At 49.8% G+C, this 13,872-nt stretch overlaps 1 protein-coding gene across 6 annotated transcripts in view; it reads left to right on the top strand.

Moving 5' to 3' along the window:
• The window catches only part of LOC119772986 (diacylglycerol kinase eta-like), a 125,812-nt gene extending 112,604 nt beyond the window's left edge, over positions 1-13,208 (top strand). For all 6 annotated transcript variants that reach the window (XM_038269719.1, XM_038269718.1, XM_038269720.1 and 3 more), the window contains 10 exons: positions 74-191; positions 269-379; positions 488-584; positions 4,191-4,298; positions 10,378-10,491; positions 10,565-10,699; positions 10,767-10,927; positions 11,003-11,108; positions 12,885-12,977; positions 13,056-13,208. In XM_038269719.1, coding sequence (XP_038125647.1) covers positions 74-191; positions 269-379; positions 488-584; positions 4,191-4,298; positions 10,378-10,491; positions 10,565-10,699; positions 10,767-10,927; positions 11,003-11,108; positions 12,885-12,977; positions 13,056-13,193 — 1,181 coding nt within the window. In that variant the 3' untranslated portion in view covers positions 13,194-13,208. The remainder of the gene's footprint in view (positions 1-73; positions 192-268; positions 380-487; positions 585-4,190; positions 4,299-10,377; positions 10,492-10,564; positions 10,700-10,766; positions 10,928-11,002; positions 11,109-12,884; positions 12,978-13,055) is intronic.
• Positions 13,209-13,872: the final 664 nt, after the last annotated feature.

The following is a 13,872-nucleotide window of genomic DNA, read 5'->3' as shown; positions in this document are numbered from 1 at the left end:
CCAAACACACACAAACAGGTTGTGCTTCAGGAGCTGCAGCCGGTTCACCCATGGAGGTTTGGTTTATGTGCAGGCCTGCGAGCGGGGCTGGCCGCCTCTATCGCCGGCAGCTCCATCATTAGCAAGATGCTGCTGGCTAACATCGACCCGTTTGGTGCGACTCCCTTCATCGACCCGGACCTGGACTCTCTGTGAGAGCCGCCTGGCCTCCGTCTATACGTCAGCTCCTCCCACTGGCTCCCACTGACCTTGTGTCTCTTTGTGGCAGAGAGGGCTACATGGAGAAGTGCGTCATGAACAACTACTTTGGCATCGGCCTGGACGCCAAGATCTCGCTGGAGTTCAACAACAAGAGGGAGGAGCATCCAGAGAAATGCAGGTGAGGCGCATTTCTCCTGAAATCCACGTTTCAACAGTTGATTCACATTCATAATGAGGATTTTATAATAAATATTTACCAATTGCACCACCTGCACCCTCCTAACAGAAGTCGTACAAAGAACATGATGTGGTACGGTGTTTTGGGCACTAAAGAGCTGCTGCAGAGAACTTACAAGAACCTGGAGCAAAAGGTCCAGCTGGAGGTGAGGCAAACCATGACAGCAGGTTTATTTAGCAATTATCGGCTGTCGTATGAGTTCGCTAGCTTCCCACGTAAGGAGGAAAACGTTTCTTGTGCGTCCTCGTGTCCTCGTGAAACGTCATCATCCTCAGCCCTAGCACTGTTCCAATTCACAAGAACTGCAGACCGAGAATGGACAAAGTCCACGGATGTTGTTCTGGCCCCTCCCTCTTCCCCAGCATGCATCAGAACAGACTTGTCCGTTCTCCAGACTGACAGCTGTCCCAGCATGCACTGCAGCAGCAGCAGCTTCCACTTTAGCGCTCACAGAGCTCAGAGTAATAAGTTAATTGTTCCCTTTTCTGTTGCTGTTGTTCAATAAAAGTACGTTTTAAGATCATTTGAGGCGAGAAGATTATACTTTAAGCTGCAACCAGCAGAGCTAACTGGCTGCAGTTATCCTCGGGCTAACGTTAGCCCGTCTGCAGAGGCCAGGGATTATACTTTAATCCCTGCAGATTATACTTTAAGCTGCAACCAGCAGAGCTAACTGGCTGCAGTTATCCTCGGGCTAACGTTAGCCCGTCTGTAGCGGCCGGGGCTAACGTTAGCCCGTCTGCAGCAGCCGGGGCTAACGTTAGCCCGTCTGCAGAGGCCAGGGATTATACTTTAATCCCTGCAGATTATACTTTAAGCTGCAACCAGCAGAGCTAACTGGCTGCAGTTATCCTCGGGCTAACGTTAGCCCCTCTGCAGCGGCCGGGGCTAACGTTAGCCCGTCTGCAGCGGCCGGGGCTAACGTTAGCCCGTCTGCAGCGGCCAGGGCTAACGTTAGCCCGTCTGCAGCGGCCAGGGCTAACGTTAGCCCATCTGCAGCGGCCAGGGATAACATTAGCCCGTCTGCAGCGGCCAGGGCTAACGTTAGCCCGTCTGCAGCGGCCGGGGCTAACGTTAGCCCATCTGCAGCGGCCGGGGCTAACATTAGCCTGTCTGCAGCAGCCAGGGCTAACGTTAGCCCATCTGCAGCGGCCAGGGCCAACGTTAGCCCGTCTGCAGCGGCCAGGGCTAACGTTAGCCCGTCTGCAGCGGCCAGGGCTAACGTTAGCCCGTCTGCAGCGGCCGGGGCTAACGTTAGCCCATCTGCAGCGGCCGGGGCTAACATTAGCCCGTCTGCAGCAGCCAGGGCTAACGTTAGCCCATCTGCAGCGGCCAGGGCCAACGTTAGCCCGTCTGCAGCGGCCAGGGCTAACGTTAGCCCGTCTGCAGCGGCCAGGGCTAACGTCAGCCCGTCTGCAGCGGCCGGGGTTAACATTAGCCTGTCTGCAGCGGCCAGGGCTAACGTTAGCCCGTCTGCAGCGGCCGGGGCTAACGCTAGCCCGTCTGCAGCAGCCAGGGCTAACGTTAGCCCATCTGCAGCGGCCAGGGATAACATTAGCCCGTCTGCAGCGGCCAGGGCTAACGTTAGCCCGTCTGCAGCGGCCGGGGCTAACGTTAGCCCATCTGCAGCGGCCAGGGCTAACATTAGCCCGTCTGCAGCAGCCAGGGCTAACGTTAGCCCGTCTGCAGCAGCCAGGGCCAACGTTAGCCCGTCTGCAGCGGCCAGGGCTAACGTTAGCCCGTCTGCAGCGGCCAGGGCTAACGTTAGCCCGTCTGCAGCGGCCGGGGCTAACGTTAGCCCATCTGCAGCGGCCGGGGCTAACATTAGCCCGTCTGCAGCAGCCAGGGCTAACGTTAGCCCATCTGCAGCGGCCAGGGCCAACGTTAGCCCGTCTGCAGCGGCCAGGGCTAACGTTAGCCCGTCTGCAGCGGCCAGGGCTAACGTCAGCCCGTCTGCAGCGGCCGGGGTTAACATTAGCCTGTCTGCAGCGGCCAGGGCTAACGTTAGCCCGTCTGCAGCGGCCGGGGCTAACGCTAGCCCGTCTGCAGCAGCCAGGGCTAACGTTAGCCCATCTGCAGCGGCCAGGGATAACATTAGCCCGTCTGCAGCGGCCAGGGCTAACGTTAGCCCGTCTGCAGCGGCCGGGGCTAACGTTAGCCCATCTGCAGCGGCCAGGGCTAACATTAGCCCGTCTGCAGCAGCCAGGGCTAACGTTAGCCCGTCTGCAGCAGCCAGGGCCAACGTTAGCCCGTCTGCAGCGGCCAGGGCTAACATTAGCCCGTCTGCAGCAGCCAGGGCTAACGTTAGCCCATCTGCAGCGGCCAGGGCCAACGTTAGCCCGTCTGCAGCGGCCAGGGCTAACGTTAGCCCGTCTGCAGCAGCCAGGGCCAACGTTAGCCCGTCTGCAGCGGCCAGGGCTAACGTTAGCCCGTCTGCAGCGGCCAGGGCTAACGTCAGCCCGTCTGCAGCGGCCGGGGTTAACATTAGCCTGTCTGCAGCGGCCAGGGCTAACGTTAGCCCGTCTGCAGCGGCCGGGGCTAACGTTAGCCCATCTGCAGCGGCCGGGGCTAACATTAGCCCGTCTGCAGAAGCCAGGGCTAACGTTAGCCCATCTGCAGCAGCTAGGGCCAACGTTAGCCCGTCTGCAGCGGCCAGGGCTAACGTTAGCCCGTCTGCAGCGGCCAGGGCTAACGTCAGCCCGTCTGCAGCGGCCAGGGCTAACGTTAGCCCGTCTGCAGCAGCCCTCTCTCTGCATAGCCGTGTGTGAAGGACTGCTGGCTCTGATGGAGGTTTTTTTTTTTTTATTTGGCAAAATGTTAATTTGATTTGTGTTTATCTGACTGTGTTCATTATTATTCCCCCAATAAATGAAAAAAGTCATCATTTATTATTATCTAGAGATTATTAATAACAGGAGGTGAAATGCAGCTCCAGGCTAGCTTTGAATGTGGTGATGTCATCAATACGCTTCAGTTCTAATTGATACAGATTTATTCTGCGTGCTCCCGTTCTCTTCGAGTCCAGACTTTCCTGAGTTCTTCGCAAGAACAGACTTGGCGAGGATACGAGTCCGTGCTCCCATTCTTGTGAATTGGGAAAAAGACTTTGTGAGAATGAAGAAATGGAGCGCTCATCTGTTCCATTAGTATCAGTGTGTCAGGCTGCCATCTTCATCAGTGCAGACTGAGCATCTGCATCACTTCGCATGAGTTTAAGTCCCTTTGTCATCTGACTTTGCTCATTTTTACTGTTTTTACTGTTAAAGCTTGTTTTATATGAAATCTTTAGAAAAACTGAGCTTTAAGGTAGTCGGATGTGAAGGTTTTCCAAACGACCCACTAATCCAACCAATGAAAGCTAACCAACAGCAGTTAGTGTCTTACTCTGCTTAAATGCAATGGGACCAAATTCTTCTGCCTCTATTATAATAGCAGTTATTCTGAAAATATAATTATTTTACCTGCCTTGGTGTGAAATAAAGATATACTGTAACCGAATCCTTTAGAGCAGCGGTCCCCAACCTTTTTTGCACCACGGACCGCTACATGACAGACAATATTTTCACGGACCGGCGGGGGGGGTGGGAGTGCGCTGATGCGGCGGCGGACCGTTTTTTACTTGATCGTATTTACCCAAACCACATTCCCCTCATTGAACCTCATTTTGGCAGGTTCATAATTTATTATACCGTATTTTTTTTTAAACTGACAAAGTTCCACCTGCAGCCCAGCTTCCTGTTTCTCCTTGCAGTGTGACGGCCAGTACATCCCTCTGCCCAGCCTTCAGGGCATCGCTGTGTTGAACATTCCCAGCTACGCAGGTGGAACCAATTTCTGGGGCGGCACCAAAGAGGACGATGTGAGTGTTTATGGTCTGTCTGAAGCGCGGAGGTTTTCCTTTGCTGTGTTTCTGTTGCTTCCTGCAGTCTGTGTTTCTGTTGCTTCCTGCAGTCTGTGTTTCAGTTGCTTCCTGCAGTCTGTGTTTCTGTTGCTTCCTACAGTCTGTGTTTCTGTTGCTTCCTGCAGTCTGTGTTTCTGTTGCTTCCTACAGTCTGTGTTTCTGTTGCTTCCTACAGTCTGTGTTTCTGTTGCTTCCTGCAGTCTGTGTTTCTGTTGCTTCCTACAGTCTGTGTTTCTGTTGCTTCCTACAGTCTGTGTTTCTGTTGCTTCCTGCAGTCTGTGTTTATGTTGCTTCCTGCAGTCTGTGTTTCTGTTGCTTCCTGCAGTCTGTGTTTCTGTTGCTTCCTACAGTCTGTGTTTCTGTTGCTTCCTGCAGTCTGTGTTTCTGTTGCTTCCTGCAGTCTGTGTTTCTGTTGCTTCCTACAGTCTGTGTTTCAGTTGCTTCCTGCAGTCTGTGTTTCTGTTGCTTCCTACAGTCTGTGTTTCTGTTGCTTCCTGCAGTCTGTGTTTCTGTTGCTTCCTACAGTCTGTGTTTCAGTTGCTTCCTGCAGTCTGTGTTTCTGTTGCTTCCTACAGTCTGTGTTTCTGTTGCTTCCTGCAGTCTGTGTTTCTGTTGCTTCCTACAGTCTGTGTTTCAGTTGCTTCCTGCAGTCTGTGTTTCTGTTGCTTCCTACAGTCTGTGTTTCTGTTGCTTCCTACAGTCTGTGTTTCTGTTGCTTCCTGCAGTCTGTGTTTCTGTTGCTTCCTGCAGTCTGTGTTTCTGTCGCTTCCTGCAGTCTGTGTTTCTGTCGCTTCCTGCAGTCTGTGTTTCTGTCGCTTCCTGCAGTCTGTGTTTCTGTTGCTTCCTGCAGTCTGTGTTTCTGTTGCTTCCTACAGTCTGTGTTTCAGTTGCTTCCTGCAGTCTGTGTTTCTGTTGCTTCCTACAGTCTGTGTTTCTGTTGCTTCCTGCAGTCTGTGTTTCTGTTGCTTCCTACAGTCTGTGTTTCAGTTGCTTCCTGCAGTCTGTGTTTCTGTTGCTTCCTACAGTCTGTGTTTCTGTTGCTTCCTACAGTCTGTGTTTCTGTTGCTTCCTGCAGTCTGTGTTTCTGTCGCTTCCTGCAGTCTGTGTTTCTGTCGCTTCCTGCAGTCTGTTTTTCAGTTGCTTCCTGCAGTCTGTGTTTCTGTTGCTTCCTGCAGTCTGTGTTTCTGTCGCTTCCTGCAGTCTGTGTTTCTGTCGCTTCCTGCAGTCTGTGTTTCTGTCGCTTCCTGCAGTCTGTGTTTCAGTTGCTTCCTGCAGTCTGTGTTTCTGTTGCTTCCTGCAGTCTGTGTTTCTGTCGCTTCCTGCAGTCTGTGTTTCTGTCGCTTCCTGCAGTCTGTGTTTCTGTCGCTTCCTGCAGTCTGTGTTTCTGTCGCTTCCTGCAGTCTGTGTTTCTGTTCTTCCTACAGTCTGTGTTTCTGTTGCTTCCTGCAGTCTGTGTTTCTGTTGCTTCCTGCAGTCTGTGTTTCTGTTGCTTCCTGCAGTCTGTGTTTCTGTTGCTTCCTGCAGTCTGTGTTTCTGTTGCTTCCTACAGTCTGTGTTTCTGTTGCTTCCTACAGTCTGTGTTTCTGTTGCTTCCTGCAGTCTGTGTTTCTGTTGCTTCCTACAGTGTGTGTTTCTTTTGCTTCCTACAGTCTGTGTTTCTGTTGCTTCCTGCAGTCTGTGTTTCTGTTGCTTCCTGCAGTCTGTGTTTCTGTTGCTTCCTGCAGTCTGTGTTCCTGTCGCTTCGTGCAGTCTGTGTTTGTGTTGCTTCCTGCAGTCTGTGTTTCTGTTGCTTCCTGCAGTCTGTGTTTCTGTCGCTTCCTGCTGTCTGTGTTTCTGTCGCTTCCTGCAGTCTGGGTTTCAGTTTCTTCCTGCAGTCTGTGTTTCTGTCGCTTCCTACAGTCTGTGTTTCTGTTGCTTCCTGCAGTCTGTGTTTCTGTTGCTTCCTGCAGTCTGTGTTTCTGTCGCTTCCTGCAGTCTGTGTTTCAGTTTCTTCCTGCAGTCTGTGTTTCTGTTGCTTCCTGCAGTGTGTGTTTCTGTCGCTTCCTGCAGTCTGTGTTTCTGTCGCTTCCTGCAGTCTGTGTTTCAGTTTCTTCCTGCAGTCTGTGTTTCTGTCGCTTCCTGCAGTCTGTGTTTCTGTTGCTTCCTGCAGTCTGTGTTTCTGTTGCTTCCTGCAGTCTGTGTTTCAGTTTCTTCCTGCAGTCTGTGTTTCTGTCGCTTCCTGCAGTCTGTGTTTCTGTTGCTTCCTGCAGTCTGTGTTTCTGTTGCTTCCTGCAGTCTGTGTTTCTGTTGCTTCCTGCAGTCTGTGTTTCTGTTGCTTCCTGCAGTCTGTGTTTCTGTTGCTTCCTACAGTCTGTGTTTCTGTCGCTTCCTGCAGTCTGTGTTTCTGTCGCTTCCTGCAGTCTGTGTTTCTGTCGCTTCCTGCAGTCTGTGTTTCAGTTGCTTCCTGCAGTCTGTGTTTCTGTTGCTTCCTGCAGTCTGTGTTTCTGTTGCTTCCTACAGTCTGTGTTTCTGTTGCTTCCTGCAGTCTGTGTTTCTGTCGCTTCCTGCAGTCTGTGTTTCTGTTGCTTCCTGCAGTCTGTGTTTCTTTTGCTTCCTGCAGTCTGTGTTTCTGTCGCTTCCTACAGTCTGTGTTTCTGTTCTTCCTACAGTCTGTGTTTCTGTCGCTTCCTACAGTCTGTGTTTCTGTTCTTCCTACAGTCTGTGTTTCTGTTGCTTCCTGCAGTCTGTGTTTCTGTTGCTTCCTGCAGTCTGTGTTTCTGTCGCTTCCTGCAGTCTGTGTTTCTGTCGCTTCCTGCAGTCTGTGTTTCTGTTGCTTCCTACAGTCTGTGTTTCTGTTGCTTCCTGCAGTCTGTGTTTCTGTTGCTTCCTACAGTGTGTGTTTCTGTTGCTTCCTACAGTCTGTGTTTCTGTTGCTTCCTGCAGTCTGTGTTTCTGTTGCTTCCTACAGTCTGTGTTTCTGTTGCTTCCTGCAGTCTGTGTTTCTGTTGCTTCATGCAGTCTGTGTTTCTGTCGCTTCCTGCAGTCTGTGTTTCTGTCGCTTCCTGCAGTCTGTGTTTCTGTTGCTTCCTACAGTCTGTGTTTCTGTTGCTTCCTACAGTCTGTGTTTCTGTCGCTTCCTGCAGTCTGTGTTTCTGTTGCTTCATACAGTCTGTGTTTCTGTTGCTTCCTGCAGTCTGTGTTTCTGTTGCTTCCTGCAGTCTGTGTTTCTGTCGCTTCCTGCAGTCTGTGTTTCTGTCGCTTCCTGCAGTCTGTTTTTCAGTTGCTTCCTGCAGTCTGTGTTTCTGTTGCTTCCTACAGTCTGTGTTTCTGTCGCTTCCTACAGTCTGTGTTTCTGTTGCTTCCTGCAGTCTGTGTTTCTGTCGCTTCCTGCAGTCTGTGTTTCTGTTGCTTCCTGCAGTCTGTGTTTCTGTCGCTTCCTGCAGTCTGTGTTTCTGTCGCTTCCTGCAGTCTGTGTTTCTGTCGCTTCCTGCAGTCTGTGTTTCAGTTGCTTCCTGCAGTCTGTGTTTCTGTTGCTTCCTACAGTCTGTGTTTCTGTTGCTTCCTGCAGTCTGTGTTTCTGTTGCTTCCTGCAGTCTGTGTTTCTGTCGCTTCCTACAGTCTGTGTTTCTGTTGCTTCCTGCAGTCTGTGTTTCTGTCGCTTCCTGCAGTCTGTGTTTCTGTCGCTTCCTGCAGTCTGTGTTTCAGTTGCTTCCTGCAGTCTGTGTTTCAGTTGCTTCCTGCAGTCTGTGTTTCTGTTGCTTCCTACAGTCTGTGTTTCTGTTGCTTCCTGCAGTCTGTGTTTCTGTTGCTTCCTACAGTCTGTGTTTCTGTTGCTTCCTACAGTCTGTGTTTCTGTTGCTTCCTGCAGTCTGTGTTTCTGTCGCTTCCTGCAGTCTGTGTTTCTGTCGCTTCCTGCAGTCTGTGTTTCTGTCGCTTCCTGCAGTCTGTGTTTCAGTTGCTTCCTGCAGTCTGTGTTTCAGTTGCTTCCTGCAGTCTGTGTTTCTGTTGCTTCCTGCAGTCTGTGTTTCTGTCGCTTCCTGCAGTCTGTGTTTCTGTCGCTTCCTGCAGTCTGTGTTTCTGTTGCTTCCTACAGTCTGTGTTACTGTTGCTTCCTGCAGTCTGTGTTTCTGTTGCTTCCTACAGTCTGTGTTTCTGTCGCTTCCTGCAGTCTGTGTTTCTGTCGCTTCCTGCAGTCTGTGTTTCTGTTGCTTCCTGCAGTCTGTGTTTCTGTCGCTTCCTGCAGTCTGTGTTTCAGTTGCTTCCTGCAGTCTGTGTTTCTGTTGCTTCCTACAGTCTGTGTTTCTGTTGCTTCCTGCAGTCTGTGTTTCTGTTGCTTCCTACAGTCTGTGTTTCTGTCGCTTCCTGCAGTCTGTGTTTCTGTCGCTTCCTGCAGTCTGTGTTTCTGTCGCTTCCTGCAGTCTGTGTTTCTGTCGCTTCCTGCAGTCTGTGTTTCTGTCGCTTCCTGCAGTCTGTGTTTCAGTTGCTTCCTGCAGTCTGTGTTTCTGTTGCTTCCTACAGTCTGTGTTTCTGTTGCTTCCTGCAGTCTGTGTTTCTGTTGCTTCCTACAGTCTGTGTTTCTGTCGCTTCCTGCAGTCTGTGTTTCTGTCGCTTCCTGCAGTCTGTGTTTCTGTCGCTTCCTGCAGTCTGTGTTTCTGTCGCTTCCTGCAGTCTGTGTTTCTTTTGCTTCCTGCAGTCTGTGTTTCTGTTGCTTCCTACAGTCTGTGTTTCTGTCGCTTCCTGCAGTCTGTGTTTCTTTTGCTTCCTGCAGTCTGTGTTTCTGTTGCTTCCTGCAGTCTGTGTTTCTGTTGCTTCCTGCAGTCTGTGTTTCTTTTGCTTCCTGCAGTCTGTGTTTCTGTTGCTTCCTACAGTCTGTGTTTCTGTCGCTTCCTGCAGTCTGTGTTTCTTTTGCTTCCTGCAGTCTGTGTTTCTGTTGCTTCCTGCAGTCTGTGTTTCTGTTGCTTCCTACAGTCTGTGTTTCTGTTGCTTCCTGCAGTCTGTGTTTCTGTCGCTTCCTGCAGTCTGTGTTTCAGTTGCTTCCTGCAGTCTGTGTTTCTGTTGCTTCCTACAGTCTGTGTTTCTGTTGCTTCCTGCAGTCTGTGTTTCTGTTGCTTCCTACAGTCTGTGTTTCTGTTGCTTCCTGCAGTCTGTGTTTCTGTCGTTTCCTGCAGTCTGTGTTTCTGTCGCTTCCTGCAGTCTGTGTTTCTGTCGCTTCCTGCAGTCTGTGTTTCTGTCGCTTCCTGCAGTCTGTGTTTCTGTCGCTTCCTGCAGTCTGTGTTTCTGTCGCTTCCTGCAGTCTGTGTTTCTGTCGCTTCCTGCAGTCTGTGTTTCTGTCGCTTCCTGCAGTCTGTGTTTCTGTCGCTTCCTACAGTCTGTGTTTCTGTTCTTCCTACAGTCTGTGTTTCTGTTCTTCCTACAGTCTGTGTTTCTGTTGCTTCCTGCAGTCTGTGTTTCTGTCGCTTCCTGCAGTCTGTGTTTCTGTCGCTTCCTGCAGTCTGTGTTTCTGTCGCTTCCTGCAGTCTGTGTTTCTGTTCTTCCTACAGTCTGTGTTTCTGTCGCTTCCTGCAGTCTGTGTTTCTGTTGCTTCCTGCAGTCTGTGTTTCTGTTGCTTCCTACAGTCTGTGTTTCTGTCGCTTCTTGCAGTCTGTGTTTCTGTTGCTTCCTGCAGTCTGTGTTTCTGTTGCTTCCTGCAGTCTGTGTTTCTGTTGCTTCCTGCAGTCTGTGTTTCTGTTGCTTCCTGCAGTCTGTGTTTCTGTTGCTTCCTACAGTCTGTTTTTCTGTTGCTTCCTGCAGTCTGGTCTTAAGTTTTCTGGGTTTGGTTTTTGTCAACGAAGTTGTTTGAAAACTGCTGATTAATTTTGTTTATAAATGATCCTCTGGCTTGAGTCAGAAGTTTAGACCAATGTCTAAACATTTAGTCTTTTGGCAGCTTTAGTGCTTTAAGTGATACGACTTCAAAAACAAAACCGTCTGACTTTGTATGTTAGTTGTAAACCACCGCAGTGATGCAGTCTGCATGAGAGAACCCTATAAATGTCTGTGATATCCGGTCCTGCTGCAGATCTTCTGTGCTCCATCGTTTGATGATAAGATCCTGGAGGTGGTGGCTGTGTTCGGGAGCATGCAGATGGCCGTATCCAGAGTCATCAAGCTGCAGCATCACCGCATAGCCCAGGTGAGCGGCAGCACCCACAGCAGCAGGAAGTAAAAATCCAGGAACGATACTGATTTCAGTCCTTCTGATTCAGTGTCGGACGGTGAAGATCACCATCCTAGGAGATGAAGGTGTCCCCATCCAGGTGGACGGGGAGGCCTGGATCCAGCCGCCTGGCGTTATCAAGATCCAGCACAAGAACAGAGCGCAGATGCTGACGAGAGACCGGGTGAGGAAGATACCGCGGATCATGTGGATGTTTTAGCTTCAGCCTTTGACTGAACTCTTTCCTGCAGGCGTTTGAGAACACATTAAAGTCATGGGAGGACAAGCTGAAGTACGACAAGCCCCCCCTACGGCCACACCTCTACCCACAGCAGTCTGTGGATCTGGCCACGGAGGAGGAGAACGCCATCATGCAAATGTGCGCCCGTGCTGCGGAAGAACTCATCACGAGGTAAAAGTCATGATGGAAAACATGTGAATCCCTCCCTGAACCCGCTCACTAAGTGTTCTCTCCTTCTGACCACAGGATATGCGAAGCCGCAAAAACCAACGGGCTTTTAGAGCAGGAGCTGGCTCACGCTGTCAACGCTGCTTCTCACGCCATCAACAAAATGCACCCGAAATTCCCCGAGGTGAGCAGTTAACAGGAAGCCGACGGCAGGAAGTGGCAGTGTGCTGCATGGCGTTCCAGTAACAGGATGTGTTCAGTAGTAGCAATTCAAATTTTCCCCACTTTCCTCGGTGGGTCTCCTATAACCAGAGGTCACGGATTAGCGGACCCACCTGCTGGCTAATCCGGACCCAACCTGATTTAAAACATTTATAAATTACCCCATGTTGTCCGACGGCAGTGTCTAATTTCTCTTGCGCCTCTTCTCCTATTAATACGGTAAAGCCCTGGGGAGCGTCCGGCTCCAGGCTGCACGTGATCCAAATGAGCCAATGAGCTGTCAGTCTGGGTTGCTGCTGCTGCTACTTTTAGACACAGCAGGCAAACCTGTGGCAAGCCGGGCGATGGGAAAGAAGGAGAAGACCATGAGAAAAAGAGAGCAGAGAAAGTGTGGACTGCTGGAAGAACTGCGGTGAACTGGTGAAAGAAAAGTGAAATGGCGTGCTCAAAGATGACCCTGCACATTTAGAGGATGTTTGGCTCAACCTGCTGCTGGGAAGCAGGATTCTCCACCATGAACAGAATCAACAATAAATCTGGATCCAGGCTCAAAATGAGCTCCTTGATATGTGCTTGAGAATGGCTTAGTCTCCGGTTAAACCCAGGTTTAAAGCCTTGCAGGGCAGCCTAAAGCCCACTGCCAACATTAAGACAGAAAAAAGAAAGAAAATAACAAACCATCAGTTCAGGTGTTTGAGAAAATATGAGAATCAGGAAATTATCTATAAACCAAACTGAACGATTGTTGTTCTCTACTTAAAATAACACTTTAGATTTTAAAATGGAAACATTTTCTATTTTTTTATTTAAAAAGTCATTGTATAACATGGATGCATAAACACCTGAATTTTATTTCAGTGTTAAATTATGTTTAAAGTAACAGATCACTAAAAATGTCCCTGGACCTTTACTGGTTGATGAATTTCTTTATTTGGACCCCAATAATTTTTAATTGGTTGCGCCTGGTCTAAAATATTCATGATTTTAGGACATTTAGATCTAAAGAGAAGCATCATCTCCTGGTCAGACCCTGCGATTCAGTGACAGGTTGGAGTCAGAGTAAAAACATAAGCATGCCTCGGAGACGGCCAGTGGCTGGAAGTTGGAGGGGATTTGGCTGGCTTTTGGCTGGGTAGGGCCAATTTAAATGGCTGCTACTGTAGATTCTTACTTCTGCAGCCATGTTTAGGAAAAATATCACTCATTATGTAAAAACACCAAAATTTCTCAGTTTGATTCATCAGGACTCAGAAACAACAGCAAGCTTTAATCCTAGTCTGTGGAGAAAGCTCTGACCTTCGGTTCAGTTTATTTCTAAAGCACCAATTCACACTTTAGTTACCTTCTAAATCAGGACTGAATCTCTTTGAGTTTGAAAGGAACTGCCACCATCTAGTGGCAGCCAGGGGAATTACAGTTTTCAGCCTTTCCACCAGAGATGATGATGAAAACCTGTGGATGTAATAACAGAGAGGAGAAGCAGTCCTGTTTCAGTGAATGTTTCAGTGAATGAAAGCTTCTTTCTTTGAAAAGTTAGATTAATTCTGGAAATGAGGAAACAGAAACGCTTTCAGTCGCCTTTATTGGGGAAATTATGCATCTTTCTTTTAGCTCCATGTGTGAACAGATTCCTCACAGCTTCATCTTCTCCCCTAAGATCAGTTTTTGTGTTGCTGTGTCCGTGTTCAGTTTGCTTTAATCCAACGTTGTCTGACATCAGACTGCCGTTCTTCTCCAGAGCCTGACCAGGAACACAGCCATTGAGGTGGCGAGCACCGTCAAGGCGCTTTACAACGAGACCGAGTCTCTCCTGCTGGGACGCGTCTCTCTGGTGAGCGGGGTTAAGATCCTCCTTTGGTTTTTAACGCTGATCCTTTTCGTTAAATGGGTTAACTCCTCTATCTCCCAGCAACTGGACCCACCAGAGGAGGAGCAGCTGTCCAGCGCTCTGCAGAGCCTGGATGTTGAACTGGGCAAACTGGGAGAAATCCCCTGGCTGTACCACATCCTGCAGCCCAACGACGAGGAGGTAAGAAGGCTCAGCTGATCAGCGACCAGACCTGCCTGCTCATAAGCACAGGGCCGGAAACGCAGACAGCACCCAGAGCACAGCAGGAAGTAGGCGCTGCCTTTAAGGGTCATTGGAGCTTCTAAAAGTGGAACCATTCAGTTTAGCTCATCCAAACAGAAAGAGACGCCTCAACTGTTAGTTGTAGAAGGTTGAAAACTTTACCTCCACTTTAAACTCTAAGAAAGACTTATTTGTTTTTAAAAACAAGGAAAATTATAGGGAAGCATAAAAAGCAATAAGTTAAACCAAGAAGCCCAAGAGATGCTCTAATCAGAGATTATTTGGCTAATTCCACATTTTTTGCAATGTGAAATGGTAGCCATTCGAACTTTTCCCACTTTCCTTGATGGGTCCTTGGCTGGTCCTTGGCTGGTCCTTGGCTGGTCCTTGGCTGGTCCTTTGCTAGTCCTTGGCTGGTCCTTGGCTGGTCCTTGGCTGGTCCTTTGCTAGTCCTTGGCTGGTCCTTGGCTGGTCCTTGGCTGGTCCTTGGCTAGTCCTTGGCTGGTCCTTGGCTGGTCCTTTGCTAGTCCTTTGCTAGTCCTTGGCTGGTCCTTGGCTGGTCCTTTGCTAGTCCTTGGCTGGTCCTTGGCTGGTCCTTTGCTAGTCCTTGGCTAGTCCTTGGCTGGTCCTTGGCTGGTCCTTGGCTGGTCCTTTG

This window comes from Cyprinodon tularosa, unplaced genomic scaffold, assembly GCF_016077235.1.
Source record: "Cyprinodon tularosa strain WSP-4 unplaced genomic scaffold, ASM1607723v1 ctg737, whole genome shotgun sequence".
NCBI classification, from domain to species: Eukaryota; Metazoa; Chordata; class Actinopteri; order Cyprinodontiformes; family Cyprinodontidae; genus Cyprinodon; species Cyprinodon tularosa.
Note: the sequence above shows the minus strand (reverse complement) of the source record. Positions and strands in the feature narration are given on the sequence as shown.